The sequence below is a fragment of the Nomascus leucogenys genome, unplaced genomic scaffold (assembly GCF_006542625.1).
Source record: "Nomascus leucogenys isolate Asia unplaced genomic scaffold, Asia_NLE_v1 Super-Scaffold_518, whole genome shotgun sequence".
NCBI lineage: Eukaryota > Metazoa > Chordata > Mammalia > Primates > Hylobatidae > Nomascus > Nomascus leucogenys.
The window spans coordinates 113,512-136,945 of NW_022095776.1; the positions used below are offsets into that span (position 1 = coordinate 113,512).

The following is a 23,434-nucleotide window of genomic DNA, read 5'->3' on the forward strand; positions in this document are numbered from 1 at the left end:
AGCTTCAACTGTATTATCTAAATATCTATTTTTTTTAAGTTTGAAGTTTGGCCTAGAGCAGTGGTTTTCAAACTTTAGCATGTATTAGAATCACCTAAGGTCTTTAAAGATGGGTTGCTGGTTCCAGTGCCAGAATTCCTGATTCAGTAGATCTGGGATGTGTCTGAATATGTGCATTTCTAACGTGTTCTCAAGTGATGGTGATCTGGGAACCACACTTGGAGAACCTCTACTTGAGACTTATATAGTAGAGTCACTTGGGGAGATTTTTAAAAATACCAATAGTTAGTAAATCAGAATCTTTGGGGGTGGATGGATCTGGGTATCTACATTAAAAAACAAACAAACAAACAAACAAAAAGCCCTCCCTAGCTGAGTCTAAGGTAGAGCCAGAATTGAGGATTCCTGGTCTAGAGAAATGGTTGTCAAGGACGGGTCCAGAATCAGATTCACTTGGAAGTTTTTCCAACGTCCTCCTTTCCCCATATCCAAGGTTGCATGATGCCCTAAGAAGAGGTGGAAATACAATTTTTAAATGTTTCTCACAATTAATCTTGAGATTATTTTAGTTAAAATTACCTTATATTTATTAAAAATGAGAAGATCCCTTGCATACCTACAAAGTCTCAGATGCTTCACGCTTTACACAACGCACCTGTGTTTGAAAATCAGTGGTGTGGGGTTAAGAAGGAGCAGGTTCTAATGATTTCTTGCAGGTTAGGAGGAGCATTGAAACCTCACAATCAACATAATAACTGGTTAGTTCAGAGCTCCATAGCACCAGCCCCAGAGAGGTGAAAGAAGGATCCCTGCAAGCAGGAAGTCAGGACAGAAAGGGGCAGATGGGCAGGGATAGCAAAGTGAGTGCTGAGTAGACTCTTCTCTCCTTACGAGAACCAGTAACCACCATGCTGGCTGCTCCTCTAATTTGCCCTGGCACAAGGACAGAATGTGTTCTGCTGATACACATTTCAAGGCACCAAGCAGCCTCTGCTGACAGCTGGCTTGGTTGCTGTGTCAATGCAGAAACAGTGAGAGAGCAAAAGAATTTTGTAAGAAAATATTTTTCTTTACTTTCCCTTCTAAATGGAGGGAAAAGTCACGGTGGGGTGGGGAAAGATGGGATGCAAATGTGATTACGTAAGGTACTGAGAACAAGAAAGACTAATGCAAAATGTTTAGGAGACTGGATATTAAGGAGAGAGTTGACTCTGTGGAGCTGTTTGTCTTACTAACAGCCATTCAAAATCTAGCACCATATTACTTGTACGTATTGTTATTCTATTAGCGATGATTTCAAAATGCCTAGAACTATTTTCTGGGCATCTCCAAAAAGACAAAAGTGAATTAAGAACACTCACATCACCTTGGAAAGATAAAGACGAGTTATGTATTGTCAGCCATAGTCTTTCTCTACACAGCTTGCCAGAGTTTTTTTTGTTTTGTTTTTTTGTTTTGTTTTTTTGTTTTTTTTCAGTTTTATTTCTAGAGCTGATGGTCTCCTGATGCCATCACACCAAAAGGGAACCCAGCTCCGTTAGCTGGCTTCTAGGTGAATCTCTTGGCTGATGTTGTTTTCCATCAGCCCACAGCTTGGTTGTGCATTGGCAGTTTTATGCAATACTGGGTTCAGCAAAAGAAACAAAGGACAATTGGCTCTACTTGGTGAAACCTGCCAAAAGAATTTTATAACCCAGCATAGGTTTCTAATGAGATTCTCAAAAAAGTAAACAAATTCTAAGATATAAATATCAGTTCACTTATTAAAGTCCCATGCTTCTAAGCAGCATTTTTCCATGTGTGCTGTGGATGGTCACTCTAACTCCTTAACAGTCATTTAAAATGTTACAATGAAAAATACACAAAGTACTAAAAATGCATCTAAACATATCATGAAGTTGTAAAGTCAAATGATTCCCCTGTGAACTTCACTTGAAATGAGGAAATTGAAAGAGCTTGTTTTCTTTGCACTTTATCTGAAGTAACCAGAGGGTTTTATTTTTGTTAATTTATCAGATTTACTAATATTGTTCTCATTTAAAGTAAAACTAATTCTAGGAAGATTGCATCTCCTTTGCTGTGCTATTCCTTGGCATTGTTGAAATAATAGCTACTATACCAACATGGTACATCTTTTCAGTAGTCTCATCCATTGTTGCTATTCTGTAAAAAGTGTAGACAGTCTGGAAAGCATGAGCAGACTAGATTTATATGCGGAGGGGTGAGAATAAAGAAAGAAAAGACAGTGGGAAGGCGCACTTCCCTTTGGGAGTGCAAGATTTAAGATAGCAGCAGTTCATGTCTGTGTCAGGAAAGGATAATTTACAAATTCAGAAGAGAAGCTGAGTTTTTACTCTATTTTGCAAAGAGAATTTCTTTCTTTCTTGAGAAAGTCCATAGATCCTGACAGCACATGTCAGAATGGGAAAATATTGCTCGAGTGAGCCACCTACCATAAATATGATGAAGTGAAATTTGTATATTTTTGTTTAGACTCAAAAGCACCACCATTTACTGGTATAAACTCATTTTAATGAGATTAGACAATTTTAGTAATAAAAATTTACAAGTGGAGTAGCTAAATGGTAAAATGGCAAACATGGTGAGAATAAATATATATAAAAGAAAAAGTCTTTCCAATTTTCCATGCAAAGTGTCCTTACAACAGATGATATAGAAAAAGACCATTTATTTTTCTAGCACTATTCTTTCCTTATGATGAGACCAAACGTACATTTGCTACTTTCTCCTTTGCTGTTTTGGTCATTTACTACCATTTGAGCCATGAGATATGGTATTAAATAACACTCTTACTAAAAATAAAAAAAATCATATTGGTTAAACTAATTATTGAAAATAGAAAAAAAAAGTGTGTGCTTTTAAAACCAACCGATATGAATTAGTATTTTACCTCTAAGATTTCTGAATTGTGAGTGAAATCAAAATATTGCTCTAGGGCAGCAGTCCTTAAAATGTATTCTGTGGACCCATAGAGGTCCTAGAGAACTTTTCAGGAGTTAGAAAGATCAACAGCGTTTTTATTATTATACTAAAGTGTTATTTACTTCTTTCACTGTGTTCACATTTGCACTGTTGGTGCAAAAGCAAAGGTGAGCAAAGCTACTTGTGCCTTAGCCCTACATAAGGCCATGGCACCCAACAACTTCTCTATACACTCCCGGTCTAAAAAAAAAAAAAAGAAAGGGTTCAATTTAGAATTTCCTTCATGAAACAGTAAAAATTATCAATTTTATTAAATCTTGGTCCATTAGTCTACATCTTTTAAATATTCTATGTGATGTAATGTGGCACACATAAAGCATTTCTGTTGTATAACAAAGTACAATGGTTTTCTCAAGTAATAGGACATGTGCAATATTTTGAGTTGCAAACAGAAGCAGGGCTTTCTTTCAGGAACACGATTTTTACTTCAAAGAATGCAGATAAACTATCATTGTGCAGATTTGTCCATTTGGCTGATAATGTCTTCAAAATGAAAAAAGCCAATTACTTCAAGGAAAACAATTGACAGGCTTATTGCCAATAATAAAATGCAAGTTTTCAAGCAAAAATTAGAATTTTGGCAAACTGCTATTTGCCACTGTGAGTCTGATTACTTCTCAATACTTAAGGACTTTTTAAATGAGCTCAGTGGCTATTTTAATGAAAGCTGTTTTTAATAACATATAATAAAATATGCCAACATTCAGGAGGACTGCATTTAACTCGACAAATCAAGAGTTTCCAAATGGATAATATATCATGTTACAAAACCAAGGAGGGGTAAAAGTACAAGACACCAGCAGATTGTAATATACAGAGTAGATAAAGTTCATTAATAAGCTTTCAGATCTCACATCGCAACTGAACTTTAAGAAATGATCACTTGAATTTTTGTATAATATCAAAAGAGACTACTCACAACTACCTGAAAATGTTACTAAAAGATTCTTCTGTTTTCAAATTAGATATAAATGTGAGGCTGGAGTCTTCATTTCCTTCAACCAAAACAACATGTTACAAAAGATTGGATGCAGAGCAGCTGTAAGGGAATCAGCTGTCTCCTATTAAAGCCAGATGTTAAAGAGATCTGCAAGAAGCAGAAATAACACACAGTTTTCATAAAAGTGTGTAATTTACGATATGTGTTAGTTTTAAATAAACTAAAATATTGTTTAAATTCTAAAGTTTGACTTCCAACTCAATAAATATGTATAGATATAACCCACATAGACAAACACTTTTGGGATCCTCCATAATTTTTAGGAGTATAAAGTGTTCCTGAAACAAAAATATTTGGGAACTATTGCCCTAGTCTAGGGTTATTTTTACGGTCATACTGTGGACAAATATTGATTGTGGCGCACATAAAGACAGCTTTATAAGTGTGAGTAGTGAGAAAACATTTTAAAATATCGATCTTCCAGAGAAGCTTAGAAAATCTGCACACTTTATGAATGGTTCAAATAACCTGCAGATTGTCTCATATTAGACTTCCTCCCGAGCTGATCTCCAGTCATATATTATAAGAGTGCATACTGCTATCACTGCTTGACAAATTGGTGTAAAAATTAAGGAAACATAACTTTTCCTTGTAGCATCTTAAGAATAACAAGTTGTCCTTGACAGTAATAAAGAAATAGTGCAGGGAATTCAGAAGAAAACTATTTCAAGGGAGCCATAGAGTAAAAGGCAATGTAATGAGTTTGGTGACAACAACACTGAGACAAGAGAAAGAATAGAAACCGCTTTAAAAAATTTGCAAAATCTACTGATCGTAGTGATCCTTCTCTTTTTTGTTGACATACTTAAGAATAAATTTTAGAATAAAAAAAATTCTGGAAGATACCTGGGGTGACTTAAATGTTCTAGATACAAAGCTGGTCGCCCATGGCAGTTGGATGATGTGTTCATTTCTACTTTTCATTTGAATGTGACTTAGAGATAAGGAAAGAAGAAAGAGTGCATTCATGTTGATATCAATAGTGCATGTACCACTCAGAAAATTGAAGTCGGCCAGTTATATTAACAGAGGGGATTTGACAGAAAGGATTGTAAGGTACTATGGAAGTAGAAACTGCAGGAGACACATACCACTCCCTAAATCTGAGGAAACAAGAGGAGGTTAGTAAAACTCAGAAGCTTGGAAAACGGGCCTTGCAGAACTGAAACCAAGGCCTCTGAAGAGGGGCTGTTGTCTGTCTGGTATTGGTGTCTTAGATACCAGTTGGTGTCTTAGACACCTGAAGAGAGGGGCCACCACAGAGCTAGGACCCACACTTCCCTGCAGGAGCCACTGCCCAACTGGATCAGATGCCTCAGGAGCAAAGAAGTCAGTTGACTTCTAAGGAGAAGAGTTATTTCTGGGGAAATTATAGAATCCTTATGTGTTAGTGCTCATATTGCCTTGGAATTGAGAATACTACCAGTGCAAGTAAAAATGGAAAAAAATAAATAGAATATCATGCATAGGACTACACATATGCTAGACTCCAAATAAAGGTGATGAGAGAAAATAAATGATAGAAAAATAAGCAAAATTCAATTGCCATAAACTTAAAAATGATTGTAGTGCAATCTATCAACATAATTTCAAATAATTAAAATGAGAAAGAAAATCACCTGAAGAGATGTTTTAAAAATATGAAATATAGAGGAGGACATGTAAGCAAGGAGTGCCTGCTGGGCAGGTGGGCACACAGGCTCTCCCTGTGCTCTGCCTCTGGCCCAGCAGTCTCCTAGACCTGAAGCCTCAGCCCCCAACGCTGACTACCAGGGTTGGAGAAAGAAGATCAAGGGGGTGTTGGGCCACAGTGCGGCCATCCCAGGCCCACCCGGCGCACCATCCTGAGCGTATCCCAAATTGGTGACAAATCCTCAGCCTCTTGGATCCAGCCCCACTTATGTACATGACAGAGTGGCATAAGGCAGGTAGCCGGCCAGGCGCAGTGGCTCAAGCCTGTAATCCAAGAACTTTGGGAGGCTGAGGCGGGTGGATCACAAGGTTAGGAGTTCAAGACCAGCCCGGCCAATACAGTGAAACCCCGTCTCTACTGAAAATATAAAAATTAGCCGGGTGTGGTGGTGCATGCCTGTAGTCCCAGCTACTCAGGAAGCTGAGGCAGAAGAATCACTTGAACCCAGGAGGCAGAGGTTGCAGTGAGCCGAGATCGCGCCACTGCACTCCAGCCTGGTGACAGAGCGAGACTCAAAAAAATAAAAAATAAAATAAAATAAAATAAAGGCAGGTAGCCATCAGAAGGATCCTCAGCCTAGGGGATCCAGTCTGGCCTCAGCCACTGCTCCATCCCTTGACCTCGGGGCACCTTCCTTCTTTAGGCCTCAGTCTCCCACAGTAAAACGATGGTGATGCTGGCTTGGATGAGGACTCTGTGATGCGTCCTTGCTGGTCCCACCGTGCACAGAACAATGACACATACAAGAGACCTCAGTAAACTGTGACTGAATGAGTGACTGAGCTGAGATGCCAAGAGGGCCTCCCTTGTTAAGATTAAAGTCTGGAAGCTCCCACATTAGCTCGGCAAAGGTGACAGGCAGGAAGAGGGAAATGACCGAAGATTTCACATTCCTGTCGGGCTCCCTCACCTGCCTGTACCCTGCCATGGCCCACTGGTATTGTGGCCCTGGCGTGGACTCAGACCAACCAAGATCTCGCTTAGGGTCCCTGAGATAGGCTAAGAGGAAGCACACACGGGGTTCTGCACCCACTGGCCAGAGCACAGGCTGTGACCAGGCTGCCTCGAGCATCCTCCAGCCCACAGCTCAACAGGCTGCCCACTTCCACAGGCACCCTGCTAGGGCCCACAGGCCTTAGTTCCCAGCTGGCTGCCCCTTGGTACTGCCACACCATCATCTGCCACTCAGGAGTCCAGTCACCACCACCCCAGGACATCTCCAAACTACAGCTCCCCAGGGTCCCTCCAGGTCCCCCTTCAATCAGTCATGCTCCCCTCAAAACAACGGCCTCTCCTGGGAGCCCCTGCCCAACCTGCCCAAGGGCCGGGCCCTGCTTCCTCCAGCCCCCCTCACACTGCAGGTATCGCAGCATCCTCAGGATCGGGAACACACACTCAGCTGGTGGGACCAGAGGTGGCCTTTGCCCCGTGTTGCCCCTCTCTCAGGACAGAGGTTTGCAAATCAGTGGAGCCCCTGAAGCGTCCTTCCATACAAATGCTCAAGGCACCCGGTTTGTAAAACCCACAGGCAGAACTACTCCAGGTGAAGCAAGGAAGGGTCTGAGTGCAGCGCCCCCCACCCCCACCCCCCAACAGGCTGACAGCCACAGGGCACTCAGCACAGCCAGAACATCTGAGAACCACAGTCTGGGGGCCCTGCCTGACTTATTTACTGCCTTACTTTCGCTTCCTTCCTTCATTTTTAAAAAATGTTTTAACTTTTATTTTATTTTTTTGAGACGGGGTTTCACTCCTCTTCCCCAGGCTGGAGTGCAATGGCATGATCTCGGCTCACTGCGACCTCTGCCTGCTGGGCAAGAAATTCTCCTGCCTCAGCCTCCCAAGTAGCTGAGACCCCAGGTGTATGCCCCCACACCCAGCTAACATTTTTGTATTTTTTTCTGTAGAGACGGGGTTTCACCATGTTGCCCAGGCTGGTGTCAAACTCCTGAGGTAGAGTGATCCACCTACCTCGGCCTTCCAAAGTGCTAGGATTACAGGTGTGAGCCACTGAGCCCCTTCATTTATTTTATTCTTGAGACAGGGTCTCACTCTGTCACTCAGGCTAGAGTACAGTGGCGTGATCATAGCTCACTGCTGCCTCGACCTCCCAGGCTCAAACAATCCTCCCACCTCAGCCTCCTGAGTATCTGGGACTACAGGTGTACAGCTAATTTTTTTTGTTTGTTTTTTTAGAGGCGGGGTCTCACTTACATTGCCCAGGCTGGTCTCGAACACCTGGGCTCCCATCTGAGCCCCAACTCTCCCCTGCAGGTTTGCAATTTCAAGCAAGCTCTGTCCGTGCTGCAGCTGCCAGAAGACACCCTTTCCTGGGACTTAAGGAGGGGTTTCCTCCTGTCCTAGAGGACACCTCCTTGGACTCCAATGGAGCAGCCTGACAAAGCTGAGGCACTTCCATATGGAGTGATGGTCACACAGTACCCACGGGTTCCTGGGGACTGAGTGTTCAGCTTGGGGGCCCTTAGCAGTTTCTATAGAGAAAAGCACAGTTCCAGTCCCTATAGCAGTTTCCAGGCTGCCAAGCTGGGGAAGGCTGGCCAGAGAGCCAGAGGCTGCCAATCAAGCCACAAAAGCTGCAGTCAGCCATCCCTTCCAGAATGCCAAGAGTCCTGACAAATCCTTCTCCTTGGGCCTCTCGCAGTGACCCCTGGGTCCCTCTGTCCCATGAGACCAATCCTGTCCCAGGCTCAGGCACATTTACAACTACCAGGAGAGCAGCTGCGCTCCACCTCCCAAACCCAGAGCTAAGCTCCCTTCACCCTGGCCCTCAGCCAGCCTCTGAGAAGGCAGGTGAGCCTGCCCAGTCCTCCCCCGAGAACTCGTGGCAGCAGGGCTCCTGTCCTCCCTCACCCCTCCTGAAAGAGAAAGCTGATGGCTGCTGTCATTCCATTTGAAGAACCTTCACAGCAGTCCCAGATCCAGAGAGAAGAGGAAGAGTGTACGCATGGGCACACACACACAGTTAAAGGCAGCTAGCTGTGGGAGCTGGGACAGTCGGAAGCACCGGGTCTCATTGGTAATCTCCTCTCTGTCCCCAGGGTGGTGGAGATGGCAGCAGGGATGGGAGGGAGCCTTATACTTTCTCCTGGCTCTCTCCTGGGCTGAGAGAGGCACACAGCTGCCTCTGTCCACTGGCAGGCTGTGGCCAGCACAAAGAGCTAGCCCCTTCCTCATCTCTCCCCTGGCTTTGTTCCCCAAGATGCAAGGTCAGGCAACATACAGGGACAGAGGAAACACCCCAATTCTACCGCCAAAACAAGCGCAGGACTCTGGGCCATGCCTCCTCAGTGGGCAGCCCGGCCTCGCTCCCTCTACTGGTGACCACGCCCACATAAGCATGCCTCACAGATGTCTCTGGGAGAAGCCCCTTGCTCTCCCACAAATCCCTGGCTTCCGTGTCCCAACCCCCACTGCAGGAGAGTTGAGTCCAGAGCAGAGCTGACGGGCTACCACGGGAAGGGGAGAAAAGAGGAAGGGCTTTCATCAAACAGGTAACGTCAAAACCAGGCAACTTGTGAAGCTGTCAGGGGCTGGGAAATCTGGACAAAGGTGTCTAAAAATGAACCCCTGGGCTGGGCAAGGTGGCTCACACCTGTAATCCCAGCACTTCGGGAGGCTGAGGCGGGTGGATCACGAGGTCAAGAGATCGAGACCATCCTGGCCAACATGGTGAAACCCAGTCTCTACTAAAAAAAATACAAAAAAATTAGCTGGGCGTGGTGGCACACTCCCGTAGTTCCAGCTACTCGGGAGGGTGAGGCAGGAGAATCACTTGAACCTGGGAGGTGGAGGTTGCAGTGAGCCAAGATCGCGCCACTGCACTCCAGCCTGGTGACAGAGCAAGACTCAGTCTCAAAAAACAACAAAAACAAAAAACAAACAAACAAAGGAAAACCCTGAAGCCAGGAAAAGCCTCTGGTGGCTGAGTCGCTCGCCACCACACCACAGGACACATGCCCTGTTCAAAGGCCTGGAACCCAAGAAGTCTCCTCCAGGGAGTTGTCTCTCCAGATGGGCCCTTAAGGTTGAGGATGGCACAGATGGGAAGGGAGACGCCTTCCTGGAGTGAAATGGGGAGGGCTCCCCAGAGGTGGCATGCTAAGCAGGCCTCGGGCACTGATACCTTCCTTCCTGCCATCACCGCCAGTGACACGCCCCCCACCTCCAGTCCAACTGCAGCCGGCCAAGCACTTCCTGCTCAGCACCCATTCCTGCCACCACTCTCCAGCTCATCAAGGAAACTCCCTCTATCCTCCCCGCGCCCTGCCCTCCCCGCGTGACAGCCCTCCCCTTTCCAGGTCTGCTCACTCCCAATGCTTCAATCCTGTCCTTGACCACCAAGGCCACAGCTGGTGACCCAGGGCCTCATGGATTCACTCCTCAGCCTTGACCGAAGAATCCAGGAGCCGTCTGAGCTTCCATTTCCATCCCCACCGCCCTGTCCCTTTTCCCAACGTGCTCTGGTGAACGAAGTTGCAAGGATCCTCCAAGTGTGCCAAGCTCCCACTCTCACAGACTCTCCTGTCCTGTTCCCTGCCCCAGCCACACTGACCACACCCTCTGCCCAGCCCTTGCTGCCCCAGGCTGTCCATGGCCTACCTGGCCCCACAGAGGCAGGGGGCACAGGGCAGCCTCCCTGGTCAAATACCGCCAGCAGGCTGATGTCCCCAAACATATCCACCAGCCCAGTCCTTTCTGAACTCCAGACCACACGTACCATTGCCCACTCCACACGCCTAACTTGGATGTATCTCAGGCAGCTCCCCTGACATAGCCCAAGAACCTGGCTTCCCCCCAAAACCAGGGCCTCCCTCAGTTCCCCACACATCAGTGAAAAGCATCACTACATGCTTGCCCACATGCCCAGGCCAGACAGAAGCAGAGCCCACTGTGACTCCCTCACTGCCTGTCCCCACAACAGCCAATCCACCCGAAGTCCATGAGTTCTATTCCAAAAGTGCCTGTCTGCATCTCTACAGCCACTGGGCCTGCCCAAGCCACCGCCACTCACACAAGGATTCATGACAGCCTCCTAAGCACCTCTACCTCGCCCCAGTTCTGTGGTCCAGCCCCTTCCTGCCTGGGAATGGGACAGCCCACCTTGTAAACACATGGCTCCAACTCTCTTATTTTCCTGGTTGGAACACTGCAGTGATTTCTTGCTGCATTTAGACCAAAGCTCTGCCTAGAATGTTCTTACCTCCTCTCTCCAAAGTCTCCTCTAGGACTCTGCCTTGAGGTGATCTCCCCAAGAGGTTGTCCCTGACCAATCTGTTCAAGTTGGTTCCCTGACTTTTCTCACCCTCTCCTTCTCTAGCACATGTCCCATTTTTGTCTGACATTGATTACCTATCTTCACCACCTCACTGTAAATGCCTGTTTCATGCACCAAAGTTTCATTCACATTATGCCCACTATGGCACCTGGCACACAGAAAATAAACAAGTTAAATGAATGAATCAACAGTCACTTCCAAGCCCAAATGGGTCATTTCCCTGGTTTCCAGGTTTACAAAACGTTTAGAGAGGAGGGATGCGTAAAAGGGCAAGTTTTAAAAAAATCTCTGTAGACACACAGACCTCTGTCAGACAGCCTGGTGGCTGGCTCTCCTTCCTCCAGGAAGGTTGTGCTGCCAGCATGGCCAGTGACCAGGTTAGGAAGTAAAGGAGAAGGGCCTGCCATTGCTGCCCCAGCCCCGGGCTCAGGGAGCAGGTGCATAGCAGAGGCAGGGCCAAGGGCAACTCGTGATTACCTGGGGCCTGCCCAGCCACGGGGAGCCTCAGGTCCTTGCTTTGCAGGCCTCTAGCAGTGGGAGAGAAAAGTGGACTGTCCTTCCATCTGAGCCAGGAGTGTGGGATTAGCACTAAGGATGTCTTTGGTCAAAGCCAGAGCCAAACCAACCAGACCAGGCTCATGAACGAGCTCTCCATGCTCTTGGGAGATGCTCTGGCTCCCACAAGGTCTTGGGCATCTGAAAGAGACGCCAACAACCTCTGCCCATCTTCCTGGCTCCACAGGTACCTGTTCCATGAGGGCCCCAGAGTGCTGCTCTCCCCAAGAGGTGATTTACCTCTTCCTCCCACTCTGGGCAGTCCTACTCAGCTCCACCCAAGGGACCTGGCTGTCCCCAACACACACACTCCAGGCCTGTGCCTCACCTTGATGTAGGTGTCCAAGGCAGAATGGACATGGCGGGCAGCCGCCCAGTGGACAGCATGGTGGTGTAGGGGAAGGTGGCTGTCACCACATGGCTGGGTGCCTGGAAGGAGAACACCTAGAAGTCAAATTCCTGGTAGATGTGGATGAGTTCGGGGGAGGGAGATTCCTCACCTTCACTCAGGAGGCTGCCCACGACACAAGGGCACTAGTCAAGAGGAACTGGGGAAAGGAAAGCGTGTGCATGAGAGCTGATCAAAGGAAGGAGGCCCTAAGCCCTGGGTCTGTCCAGATTAGGCCTGAAATAACCATCAGCTCTGACAAGCCATGCAGACCTGGATACCAGGACACAGCTGGCCGTTTTCCTACTGGAACCCACCTATGCCCCCGCCCATGGCATCCTACTGCAGGACTCTCAGCCATTCCTTCATTTATTCCTTCCACAAACATGCCACACCCTCTGGAGAAACAGGGATTCCAGTGAGGGGTTAGGCTCATTCTTTGCCCTCCAGGAGGCCAGGAGAAGGAAGGACAGAGAGGACCTCTGAACCATCACCCTCCACGTGTCCACTGACAGCACCACTGAGGAGGTGCTTCCACCTCCCATTGAGACCCTCTGTCAGCCCCACTCCCCATGGCTACCAGCAGGACTGCAGCATGGCTGATCCTGCAGCCTGGGCCCAGCACATCCCTATTAGCTCGTGTTCCTCCTATCTCCTGAAGAAGAGCAGGCTTCACGGGCACAGAAATTATGGCAGGAAAGCGAGCAAAACGGAGGAGTGGGAATAAAGAGCTCAGAACCCTGCAAGGTGCTGCCTGAGGAAAGCAGGAACGTATGTGTGCACATTTACACACGTGCTTGCAGGGTCACGACCTGGCAAGTGGCTGTGGAGGGGCTGCAGGAGGCACCTGTCAGGTCATGGGATCGGGATCGCTGACCTCAGGGCTGCTGATGAATTTCTGTGAAGAGATCATCCTCCCATCCCCCAGGGAGGTCAGCGACCATCCCCAGAGCCTCTAGACTTCTCCAAACCACAACCCACCAGGGAACGACCCATTTCCTAAGTCCCTTCCTGGCTAAAAGTCGAGACTGCTGGCTCCCTCCAAGTCTCTAGGCTGCTAGTACCTGCACTTCTCACTCTGCTCCCTCCAGACCTAACTTCCCTCCTCTGGCTCCCAGAAACCCCAGCCAGGCAGGGCTCCTGTGTGAGCCTCCAGCACTTCCTAGGATGGACCCAAGGCCTCAAGGCCCAGCACTCACTTCTCCTCCTGGCATCAGGGACCCACTTTGTCTCACCTGCTACCTGTTTCCCATGTCAGCTTTCCAGGTGCCCAAGTCTGTTCCAGCCTTCCGGCCGGACCCTCAGGGAATATAATCCTGAATCCAGGAGATTCAGCACAGACCTCATACCCTCAGTCCTGGGTTTCGCTCACTCTAAAGGCTTGTTTCTCCCCTATCAAGGGCCTACTGACCCCTAAGTTTATTAAGTTTTTCTTTTAAAAAAAATTTTTTTGCCAGAAGTTCGTGTTCATAGGGATGAGCCCCAGGTTTAAACAGGCTACTCCCTCCACCTCCACTTACTCCCTCCCCAGCCCCCAGCTCAGCACTGTGACTTCATCATCCCCTCCTCACCTCTGCCCTCCCATTATGGCCCTTTCCACGCCCTCTCTGAGATCCCCTGGGGATTCTCAGCCCTGAATGGCCTCCTCTACTCCCAGCCAACCCAGCCCTTCCTTTTAGTCACAGTTTGCCTTGGACGTGGTCACCTACTCCAGGCTGTTGCCTGAGCAGACCCCAGTGGTCGCCCTCAGCTGTCTGCAGCTCTGGACCCCTTGCCGCCCCCTTCAATCCTATGGCATCCAAACCTGCCTCAGAGGTTTCGTGGCTGTTGGAAGCGGTGAAAAGTCCGTATCCTTTCCAAGGGACTCTTTTCCTGGAAAGCCCCTGGAGCTTAGCTGTCTCATCCTGTGAAGCCAGCTCTGGCCACTAGGAGCAGGGCCATGAGGTCAGCCTGGAGGGAGCCTGTGGGGCATCTGTACTCTGGAGGGAGGGACAGAACAGGCCACCAGGCACAGGCAGGTGAGGGAGGCAGGGGGATGGGACTGAAGTCACCTGGGCTGGATCGAAGTCAGTGCCCTTGGGTGCTGGCACCCTGCCTTCCCAGGCACCGAGAGATCAGGCTTCTGAGCCTGTTGGCCATTAGGGCCAGACTGTCCCCCATGGGTGCCATTCCACCTGTGGAATCCCCCAGGTGTCACCAGGCAGCATGCAGGTAACAGGCCTGGAAGGTCCCCAGCAGCCCAGCTCAGACATTCTGGGGTCCCCATTCAGTGGCACAAACCCCAGGACCCAGTGAGGGAAACAGGATATGCCAGGTCAAGCAGTATGGCTAAATCCATTTACTCTAAGGGTAAAGGGGTGACTGGAAAGGGGTGGGAGGGACATGGTGGGGGCGGGGCCTCCAGCCCCCCTTCTCCTGGCTTTGCTGAAGGCAACTGGCTTTCAGATGAGGGTAATTTTACCTCGTGGTTCTTGTCAGCCTGGTAGAAAAACAGAATGCAGGGGATGCTGCCCAAGCCTGGGCGCTCCTGAGGGTTCTGCATCTCACCAAACAGCTGCATGATCTGCAGTGCAGTGGGATTGTCGCGGGGAGAACCCTCCCCGGCCTCTCCTTGTGCAGGCTCCACGCTGCCGGCGAGGCTCACCTGGCAAAGATGTTTGGAGAGAGGGAGGAGGGCTCTGAGCACACTGCCAGCCTCCCTTGCTCTTGCCTGCTCACCCCGCCTGAGGGCACTACTCACCACCCTGCTTGTCGGCAGCCCTGAGCTCTGGGGGGCTGGGGCCCCTGGAGCTGGCTCATGAGCAGCTGCCAGGAATCTGCCATGGCCCTCGTTCCTGTTGCCCACAAGCCGCAACACCAGCTCCTGCAGCTCCAGCAGCTTCACCTGGAGGAAAGCGTGTTCAGCTGCCATGCCTGAACCCACACCCACCCCACGGCCACCCCCCCGGGTGGAGAAGCTCCACGCCCTGCCTTCATCTCCTCCTTGTCCTGGGCTAGCCTGTGGATGTGCTCCTCCTCCTCTGGGTGCTGCTCCTTCAGCGCTGCCCCCTGGCTGAGAGAGGGTGGTGTAGTCTCCTGCCAGAGGACAGGGCTCAGATGCTGGGTTCCTTTCACCCGCTGGGCAGCTCCCCCTGCTGTGCCCTGGCCTCCGCCTCACCGATGGTGTCTGTCTCTCCAGAGAGCTGGATGCAGCGATGTTCCAGCTCCTCCACCTGCTCCTTCAGGTCCACCTTTTCCTGCGTCAGCTGCATAAAGCAGCTCTGGAGCCAAAAGAATGGGGTCACATCTCGGCAGCGAACTGCCTCGCTCCCACCCTTCTTGGCCCATGCCAGGAGAGACTCACTCACCTGCAGTTTCTCCATGGCTACCAGCAGGGCCCGGTGGGTCTCCCCACACACAGAATCAATCCCAGTCCCTGGGGCTGGGGCTGCTGCTTCTGGCTGCTTCTGGGCTGGCACCTGGCTCACCTGTTGGCATGGGCCCAGAAGCAGGCTCCTTCAGCTGCCCACGGAGCCGAGCCTGCTCCCCGTCTGCACTGGCTACAGCTGATGTTAAAAATGCCACTTGCAGGCAAGAGGTGTGCATTCTTCTTGGGGGATACACAGGACCAATGGGGCAGGGAGGTGGAGAGGAGCCCTTCGCTTGGGGCCTCAGAGTGTGCACCTGTTGGTCACAGGTCAAATGGTATCTGAACACTGGCTCCCCAGGAAAGGGGTGAGGGTCCAGATAAATAAGAAAGCAGGAAACCAAAAGCATAAGAGGGTCTGGGAAGGGACACAGAGGGAGGGGGCAAAGGTGGGGCAGGGGGAGTCAGGCTCACCATGGACTCCTGGCTTTCCAGGTCCTGCAGGATGCTCGGCATGGGCCAAGGTGCCTCCTCCTCCTTCTCCTCCTTCTTCTTGTTCTTCTTCTTCTCCTTCTCCTCCTCCTCCTCCTCCTCCCCTCCCCTCCTTCTCCCCCTGCCCCCATCCAGTCTATCTCCTATGGTGCATAGCCAGAGGGGTCCTCATACAACCCAACAAGGGAATTAGGGTGGGCCCACCTCTGCCTCAACCCTCACTGTATAACCTGGGCCAGTCCCTCCCCAGAGGGGAATGAGCAGCTGTAATTTATTATTATTATTTTTTTAGAACCAAAGTCTCGCTATGTTGCCCAGGCTCAGTCCCACTACCGTATGGCAGGGGAGTTCTGACCTGCTTCATTTCTGACCTGGGCCAGTTCACCCATCCTTAGGCAACCTGGTGGCCTCTCCACTCCCAGGAGGTCACAGTTTTGATGCTGAACTTAACTCAGAAACCTGGTCGGCATAGTGACCAGCTGTTCTAAACTCCTCAATCCTATGCTGCTAACAGTCCCCCCTTCCTCCTGGGCTCCCTCCTCTTCCTCTGAGTGGTCTCCCATACCTTCCCCAGGGAGAGCCATGAGGCTCAGCTGGGCCTGTAGCTGCTGGTTCTCTGGTTTCTCTGTTGGAGAATGTATTTTGAAACATTTCAGCTGTTTCACATCACATGCTACTTAAGTGCTTTTTTTTTTTTTTTTTTTTTTTGACAGAGTCTCCTCTTTCACCCAGGCTGGGGTGCAGTGGCGCTATCTCAGCTCACTGCTACCTCCGAGGAGGCTACATTCTTAATCCTGGCCAATCATCTTATACTCAAAGAGCCAGGAAAAAAGAGTGTATGTATTAGGGTTCTCCAAAGAAACAGTACTAATAGAGTACTAATAGAGTAACTCCTCTGTAAGATGACACTGGATAAGATCAGTGTCTTTCAGACTTGTTTTTTAGCTGGAGCCTCCTATGTTGAAGCGAATCCTGGGGGCCTCGGAACCTAGGGCTCAGGAAGTGGGTGAGGAACGGACTCCACAGTTTCTTTCCTGACTCCTCACAGCCCTGCCCCAGACTTTCCCTTCCCAGAAATCACCTCTAAGGACCCCTAGCCAATGTTCCAGACACACCCCCTCTCGGAACGTCCCATTCCTAGAGGGTCCCTACAATGATTCTGGGAGAGCGTCTACCCCCTTTCCAGCTAGATCCAGTCCCGGACGCTCCTGCTTCCCAGCTCCTCCTCCTCCCGCACCCCACAGCACCGCTTTCTTCTCAGAGCGGCCGTGGGTCCCATCAGGCTTTCCCCTCGGATCCTCTCCAGGATGAACCAGGACTTACCTGAGGTTACCAAGTGAACTTCTAGGAAAAGTCCAATGCTCAGATGCTAGATGTCTTCCAAAAATGAAGCAAATTGGTAACTTAGTACCTGAGTCAAGTATTCCTGTTAGATGGTCAACATCAATTTTTTTTTATTTGAGTATTTTTAAGTGGCAACTCTAGTGTGTAAGAAAATGAATGCGACAGCTGAATTTGTAGAAAGCTGCTCTGACTCTCTTGGGCTCCGTCATAAGCCCTGGAACAAAATAAAAGTCTGGTGAATACAGGGAAGCTCCCTTCTTTTTATCCATATTTACCCCTCACCTCAACCATAATTTCACAGGTTCCTTTTTCCACATTTAAGGTGGTTGATAATAAAGTGGGAATGTACGGGATTCTCTTTAATCCTGAATTAGCAATCCAAAAATTAGAATTTGTTGCATTTCTAGAACTAAGGTCAGGGTTCCTGAGCAGGTACTCAAACAGACACAAAGACAAAACTTCCATTTTATTTCAGAATAGCCTCCATAATCCCATGCGTTAATTCCCATCATAAATCATCTCATCTCATCTATCTATCGATCTTTCATCTATCTATCATCTATCTATCTGTCATCTGTTATCTATCTATCATATATCGATAATTCATCTATCATTCATCTGTCTATAATCCATCTATTTATCATCTATTATCATATATCGATCATTCATCTATCATCTATCATATATTGATCATCCATCTATCTGTCATCTATCATTCATCTATCATCTATCATTCATCTGTCATCCATCTACCATTCATCTATCACCTATCTATCATCTATCATATATCAATCATTCATCTATCATCTATCAGATCAATCATCTATCTATCATCTATTATTCATCTATCGATCATCTATCATTCATCTATTTATCTATCATCTATCATATATTGATCATTCATCTATCATGTATCCATCATTCATCTATCATTTATCTATCTATATCTATCATCTGTCATTCATCTATCATCTATCATCTATTGATCATCTATCTATCTATTACCTATCTATCTATATATTATCTATCTATTTATTATCTGTCTCTCTGTCTCTCTCTCTCTCTCCTCTATTAGTACTGTTTCTTTGGAGAACCCTTATACCTTTGCAGTAACCCTGAGACAACCACTTCTGGTGGTTGACACTCACCTGGAGATGTGAGTCTTGGCTGGCCAGGCTCCTGGGGACAGGGGGCCCAAGGAAAGTAGAGGGTACTTGTTAAGATTGTGGAAGAACTGTTGGGTCCTGGTTAAGAATTCTGGATTTGAATCCTACCTCTCCATCTGCTAGGGATATGATGTAGGGCAAATTGCTTGAGCTCTTTGGGCCTCTCTTTTCACATCTGTAAAATAAGGGTGGTATTGTTTGACTTACACTTGTGAAGCGTAAATGAGATTTCTTATTATTTTTATGTTAATGCCAAGTATAGGGCCTGCCATAAACACCCAGGACACCCAGGAAATGGTAATTGCTGTTTCATTTTCCTCATCCCCAGTCTCAAAGGAAAGCCAGGCCAATGGGAACAGCCACTTCCCATCAGGCTGTCTCTTTTTGAGTGACTGAAAGGGCCCAAGGGTGTGATGAGGAGAGCCCCAAGCACTAAGATTGGGAGAAGATCTAACTTTTGAGCTCCCAGGCACCGAGAGAGGGTTCTCCATGGCTGCCAGCAGGGTCCAGTGGGTCTCCCCACACACAGAATCGATCCCAGTCCCTGGGGCTGCGGCTGCTGCTTCTGGCTGCTTCTGGGCTGGCACCTGGCTCACCTGTTGGCATGGGCCCAGAAGCAGGCTCCTTCAGCTGCCCACGGAGCCGAGCCTTCTCCCCGTCTGCACTGGCTACAGCTGATGTTAAAAATGCCACCTGCAGGCAAGAGGTGTGTATTTTTCTTGGGGGATACACAGGACCAACGGGGCAGGGAGTTCCCAGAAAACTCCTGGGAACTATTACATCTTCCTCAGCTATAGCAACAGCAGGAGGAGTGTAGGAGAAGTCAAGGGGCCAGAAGCGCTCGGGTCCTTCCTGGCTTGAGCCAGAAACAGTGGCCAAGAGAGTTTTAAATAAAGTTTACGTGTGGCTAGATAGGACCTGCTGATTACTCTTAAATTTTTTCCACATTTATTGAGCTATGATTTACACATTGCAAAGTGTATACATTTAGGGTGTAAAATAGAGTGCTTTGAGATGTGTATATCTTCCCACTTTTCCCCACTTCCTAGCCCATGGTAACTAACATTTGACTCTCTGTTTTTTCTTTCTTTCTTTCTTTCTTTCTTTCTTTCTTTCTTTCTTTCTTTCTTTCTTTCTTCTTCTTTCTTTCTCTTTCTTTCTTTCTTTTTCTTTCTCTTTCTTTTCTTTCTTTTTCTCTCTTTCTTTTTTATTCTTTCTTTTTCTTTCTCACTCTCTCTCTCTCTTGGATTCCACAAATAAAAGCATGCAGTATTTGTCTTTCTCCTATTTCACTTATTTCACTTAGCATAATGTCTTCAAGGTTTATCAATATTGTTGTAAATGAGATAATTTATTACAGCTGAAATTACCTCTCTCACACAGTTTATCCATTTATTTGTATCAGAAGAGCGCAGATACCCTTGGCGATACTGTTTTTATGTCCTTTGGCGACACACTCCAAATTGAGATTAATGGTACTTCTAATTTACAAATTTTAAGGAATCTCCATACTGTTTTTTTAACAATGTCTGCACCAATGGTCATGCTCAGCAACAATGTACAAATATTCTCTTTTCTTTGCACTCTAACACTTTTTATCTTTTGAATTTTTTATAATAGCTATCTTAACACCATGATAAGGTAATATCTCATTGTGATTTTGATTTTAATTACTCTGATAAATAGTGATGTTGAGAATGCTTTTACAGATCTGCTGTCCATTTTTAAGTCTATGGAAAATAGCTATTTAGATATTTTGCCCAATCAATAATAAAATTGTTTTTTGCTTTGTTCTGCTGTGGGTTTTTTTTTCATACTGATTAGTGTGACATATAATTTGGATAGTATCATATTATCCCACATATGGATTACAAATATTCTCTCTCATCCAATATACTATCTCTATATTTTGTTGATTGTTTTATTTATTGTGCAGAAACTTTTTACTTTGGTATAGTTCCACTTTCTTATTTTTGTTTTGTTGCTTGTGTTCTTTATGTCGAATCGAAAACATCATTGCCATGACCAGTGTCAAGGAGCTTTTTCCTGTTTTTTATAGAAAATTCATGATTTCGGTTCTTATGTATAAATCTTTAATTTATTTTAAACTCATTTTTGGGATGATATAAGAAAAGAGCTCACTTTTTGTGAGCACATATCTAGTTTTTTGTACACCATTTCTTGATGTCATTTTCTGTTTCTTTTCTAATTCCGTGGTAACAGTTGACTGTATATGTGTGAGTCTATTTCTGGCTCCTCCATTCTCTTCCATTGGTTTTTATGTAGGTACCATACTATTTTGATGACTATAGTTTTGTACTATAGTTTGAAATCAGGACATTTGAGGCTTTCAGCCTGTTTGTTCTTCTCAGTATTTGGCTATTTGGATTCTGTTGTGGCTCCTTACTCATTTTACAATTGTTTGCTCTACATTTATTTTAATGGCATTAAAATTTTGATAGAAATTTGACCCTAGAACTTAAAGTATAATAATAGAAAAAGAAATTTATTTAACTGTGTAGATAACTATGTGTAGTACAGATATTTTAACAATATTAATTTTTAGAATCCATGAACACAGGATATAGTTCCCATTTTGTATTCTTCAATTTCTTTTATCAACCTTTTATAGTTTTCAGTATGCAGATCTTTAATATTCTTGGTTAAATTCATTCTATTTAATGAATTATTTCATTCTATTTGATAATACTATAAATGGAATTGTTTTGTTTATTCCTTTTTCAGAATATTTTGCTGTTACTGAATCAAATTGCAACTGATTTTCAGTGTTGATTTTGTATCCTGCAACTTTACTAGTTTCTTAGCTATAACAAGGTTTTGTTGCTGTTGGTGGTGGTGGTGGTGGTGAAATGGTGGGCATTTTTAACCCTAGTTAACACTTTAAATTGATAGTTGCTATTATTATTTCATAATTCTTTAAAATATGACCAGATGAATTACTGCTGTCATGAATTCAATGTAATTCACATGTTCCCATTTAGAATAATTTTATCTGTTTTGTCTGGGCCCCAGGATGAAGGGCACCCCATGGAAGCTGGGAGATTCCACATGGGGAGGAAGAAGCAAGCAGGGAGGAGGCTGAGCGGGAGAAACAGAGAGGGGCTCTGGGGACAGTAGGGAGGAGAGGGGTCGTGTTGGAGACCCAGTGGGGACCGAGAATGGGCCAGAAAAGAGGTTAAAGGTGAGAGTGGGCAACAGGACTGCTTCTCGGCACAGGCAGGGGGCAGGGAACTTTGCTGAAACTGCAGTGCCCAGTGAACAGTGTGGGCAGGGTGGGAGGGAGTGGAGAGGACCAGGCGGACCTCAGGGTCAATTTGGAGGAAGGAACATTTCCCGGTTCCTTCGCCTCTGCCCAAAGTTCTGGGGGCATGGTCCCCCCAGGGGCAGGGCAGGGGAGGAGGCGGCTCCTGGCGGGCTCAGAGAGCTGAGGGGTGCACACCCGCTTTGCAGGGCCGGGATGACAGCGGAAGCATCGACGGCTGCAGATGCCGCTGGCCCGGTGGGTGGGTGCTGGGGGGCCTAAGCTGGGCGGAGCTCACAGGGCCCAGCGTCTGGGGCCTGCAGGTGGCCCTGGAGGAATCACCCGCCCGTGTCTTCCAGGAGACAAGTGTGGACGACGCCGTGGACAAGCCCTTCCTAGCTGGAACATATACGAGGCTGGAATTTAAGCTCGGGAAGACAAGCGGCCAGAATAAGGAATGGATGAAACCCTAGTGCAAAGTCCAGCCCAGGGGAGGAAGCGGAAATGCCTGGCCTGCATCAAACTGGGCTTCGAGGATAAGGTTCCGTGCCGGATGGGTCACTGCCCTACAGAGACGCAGGCTTGGCGGGAGTCTGAGGAGTACCAGGAGACCCAGTGCATCCAGACGGAGCGGGCGGTGAGGACCCACAGCTACTGCTTCCCTGCACAGTTCGCCTTCTCCAAGGCCCAGCCCACAACTGACCCCAGCACTAAATTGCATGGCGCCTCCTGGACCACTGCCGGGGGTGACTAGTGGAAGACCCCACCTTCCAGAGAGAAGACCCCACTATATCCCCAGCAAATAAAGCTGCTCCCTCCACCAAAATAAATAAATATACATAAAATAATTTTGGTCTTTGAAAATACTGTATATCCTCTGTTTACTGGTAAACCTGCTGCTCATGTATCTGTATGCCTAGTCAAACTTTTTAATGAAGTTAAAATTTATGATTCTTTATTATGATACAAAACAGCAAATTTTATAATGGTTTTAATATCATCTAATATGATTGAAAATATGTTAATTTGTCATTGCTATGAATCTTTGTGTTATTTATTTTACACTGTAGTATTTGATTTTCTGTTTTGATTTATTTCACTTACAACAATGGCCTCCAGTTCCATTCATGTTGCTGCAAAAGAAATGTTTTTCTTCTTTACGGCTGAATAGTATTCCATAAATGTATAAATGCATAGCACATTTTCTTTATTCAATCATTGATTGATAAATTTAAATTGACTCCATATCCTTGCTATTGTGAATAGTGCTGCAATAAACATATGAGTATGGGTATCTTCTTTAAGTAACAAATTATTTTCTTTTGGATTGATACCCAGTAAAGGGAGTGTTGAATCACTCTAAAAATAGAACTCTAAAGTTCTATTTTTAGCTTTTTGAGAAATCTCCATACTGTTTTCCACAGAGGTTGTAGAAATTTACATTCCTACAAACAATGTGTAAGTGTTCCCTTTTCTCTGTATCCTTGCCAATATCTTTCATTTTTTTGCTTTTTAATAATTAGCCATTATGAATGGTGTAAAATGGTATTTCATTGTGGTTTTTAATTGCCATTTCTTTGATCATTGGCAACGTTGAACATCTTTTACATGCTTGTTGGCTATTATTGTCTTCTTTTTGAAAAATATCTGTTCCCATACTTTGCCTCCTTTTAAATGAGGGTACTTGTTTTATTCTTGTTGAGTTGTTTGATTTCCTTGTATATTTTGCACATTAGCTCTTTGTCACATGCATAGTTCACAAACATTTTTCTTATCCCATAGGTTGTCTGCTCACATGTTAATTAAAAGATCCTTTTAGGAGGTTTTTAGTTTAATTAAGTTCCATTTGTCTATTCTTCTTATTGTTGCATCTGGTTTTGAGATCTTAG

General features: G+C 46.6%; 1 protein-coding gene and 1 pseudogene across 1 annotated transcript; both read right to left on the minus strand.

The window, feature by feature from the left end:
- LOC100586709 overlaps positions 1 to 12,296 on the minus strand; it is a 55,249-nt pseudogene extending 42,953 nt beyond the window's left edge.
- A 4-nt stretch (positions 12,297 to 12,300) lies between these two features.
- On the minus strand, positions 12,301 to 21,674 carry LOC100593328 (golgin subfamily A member 2-like). Its single transcript, XM_030808375.1, is given in 11 exon segments — positions 12,301 to 12,333; positions 14,397 to 14,640; positions 14,692 to 14,819; positions 14,906 to 15,007; positions 15,088 to 15,195; positions 15,283 to 15,414; positions 15,416 to 15,498; positions 15,752 to 15,830; positions 16,307 to 16,398; positions 18,757 to 19,139; positions 21,607 to 21,674. Coding segments are annotated over 11 exon segments (1,452 nt in total).
- Between the last annotated feature and the right edge of the window lie 1,760 nt (positions 21,675 to 23,434).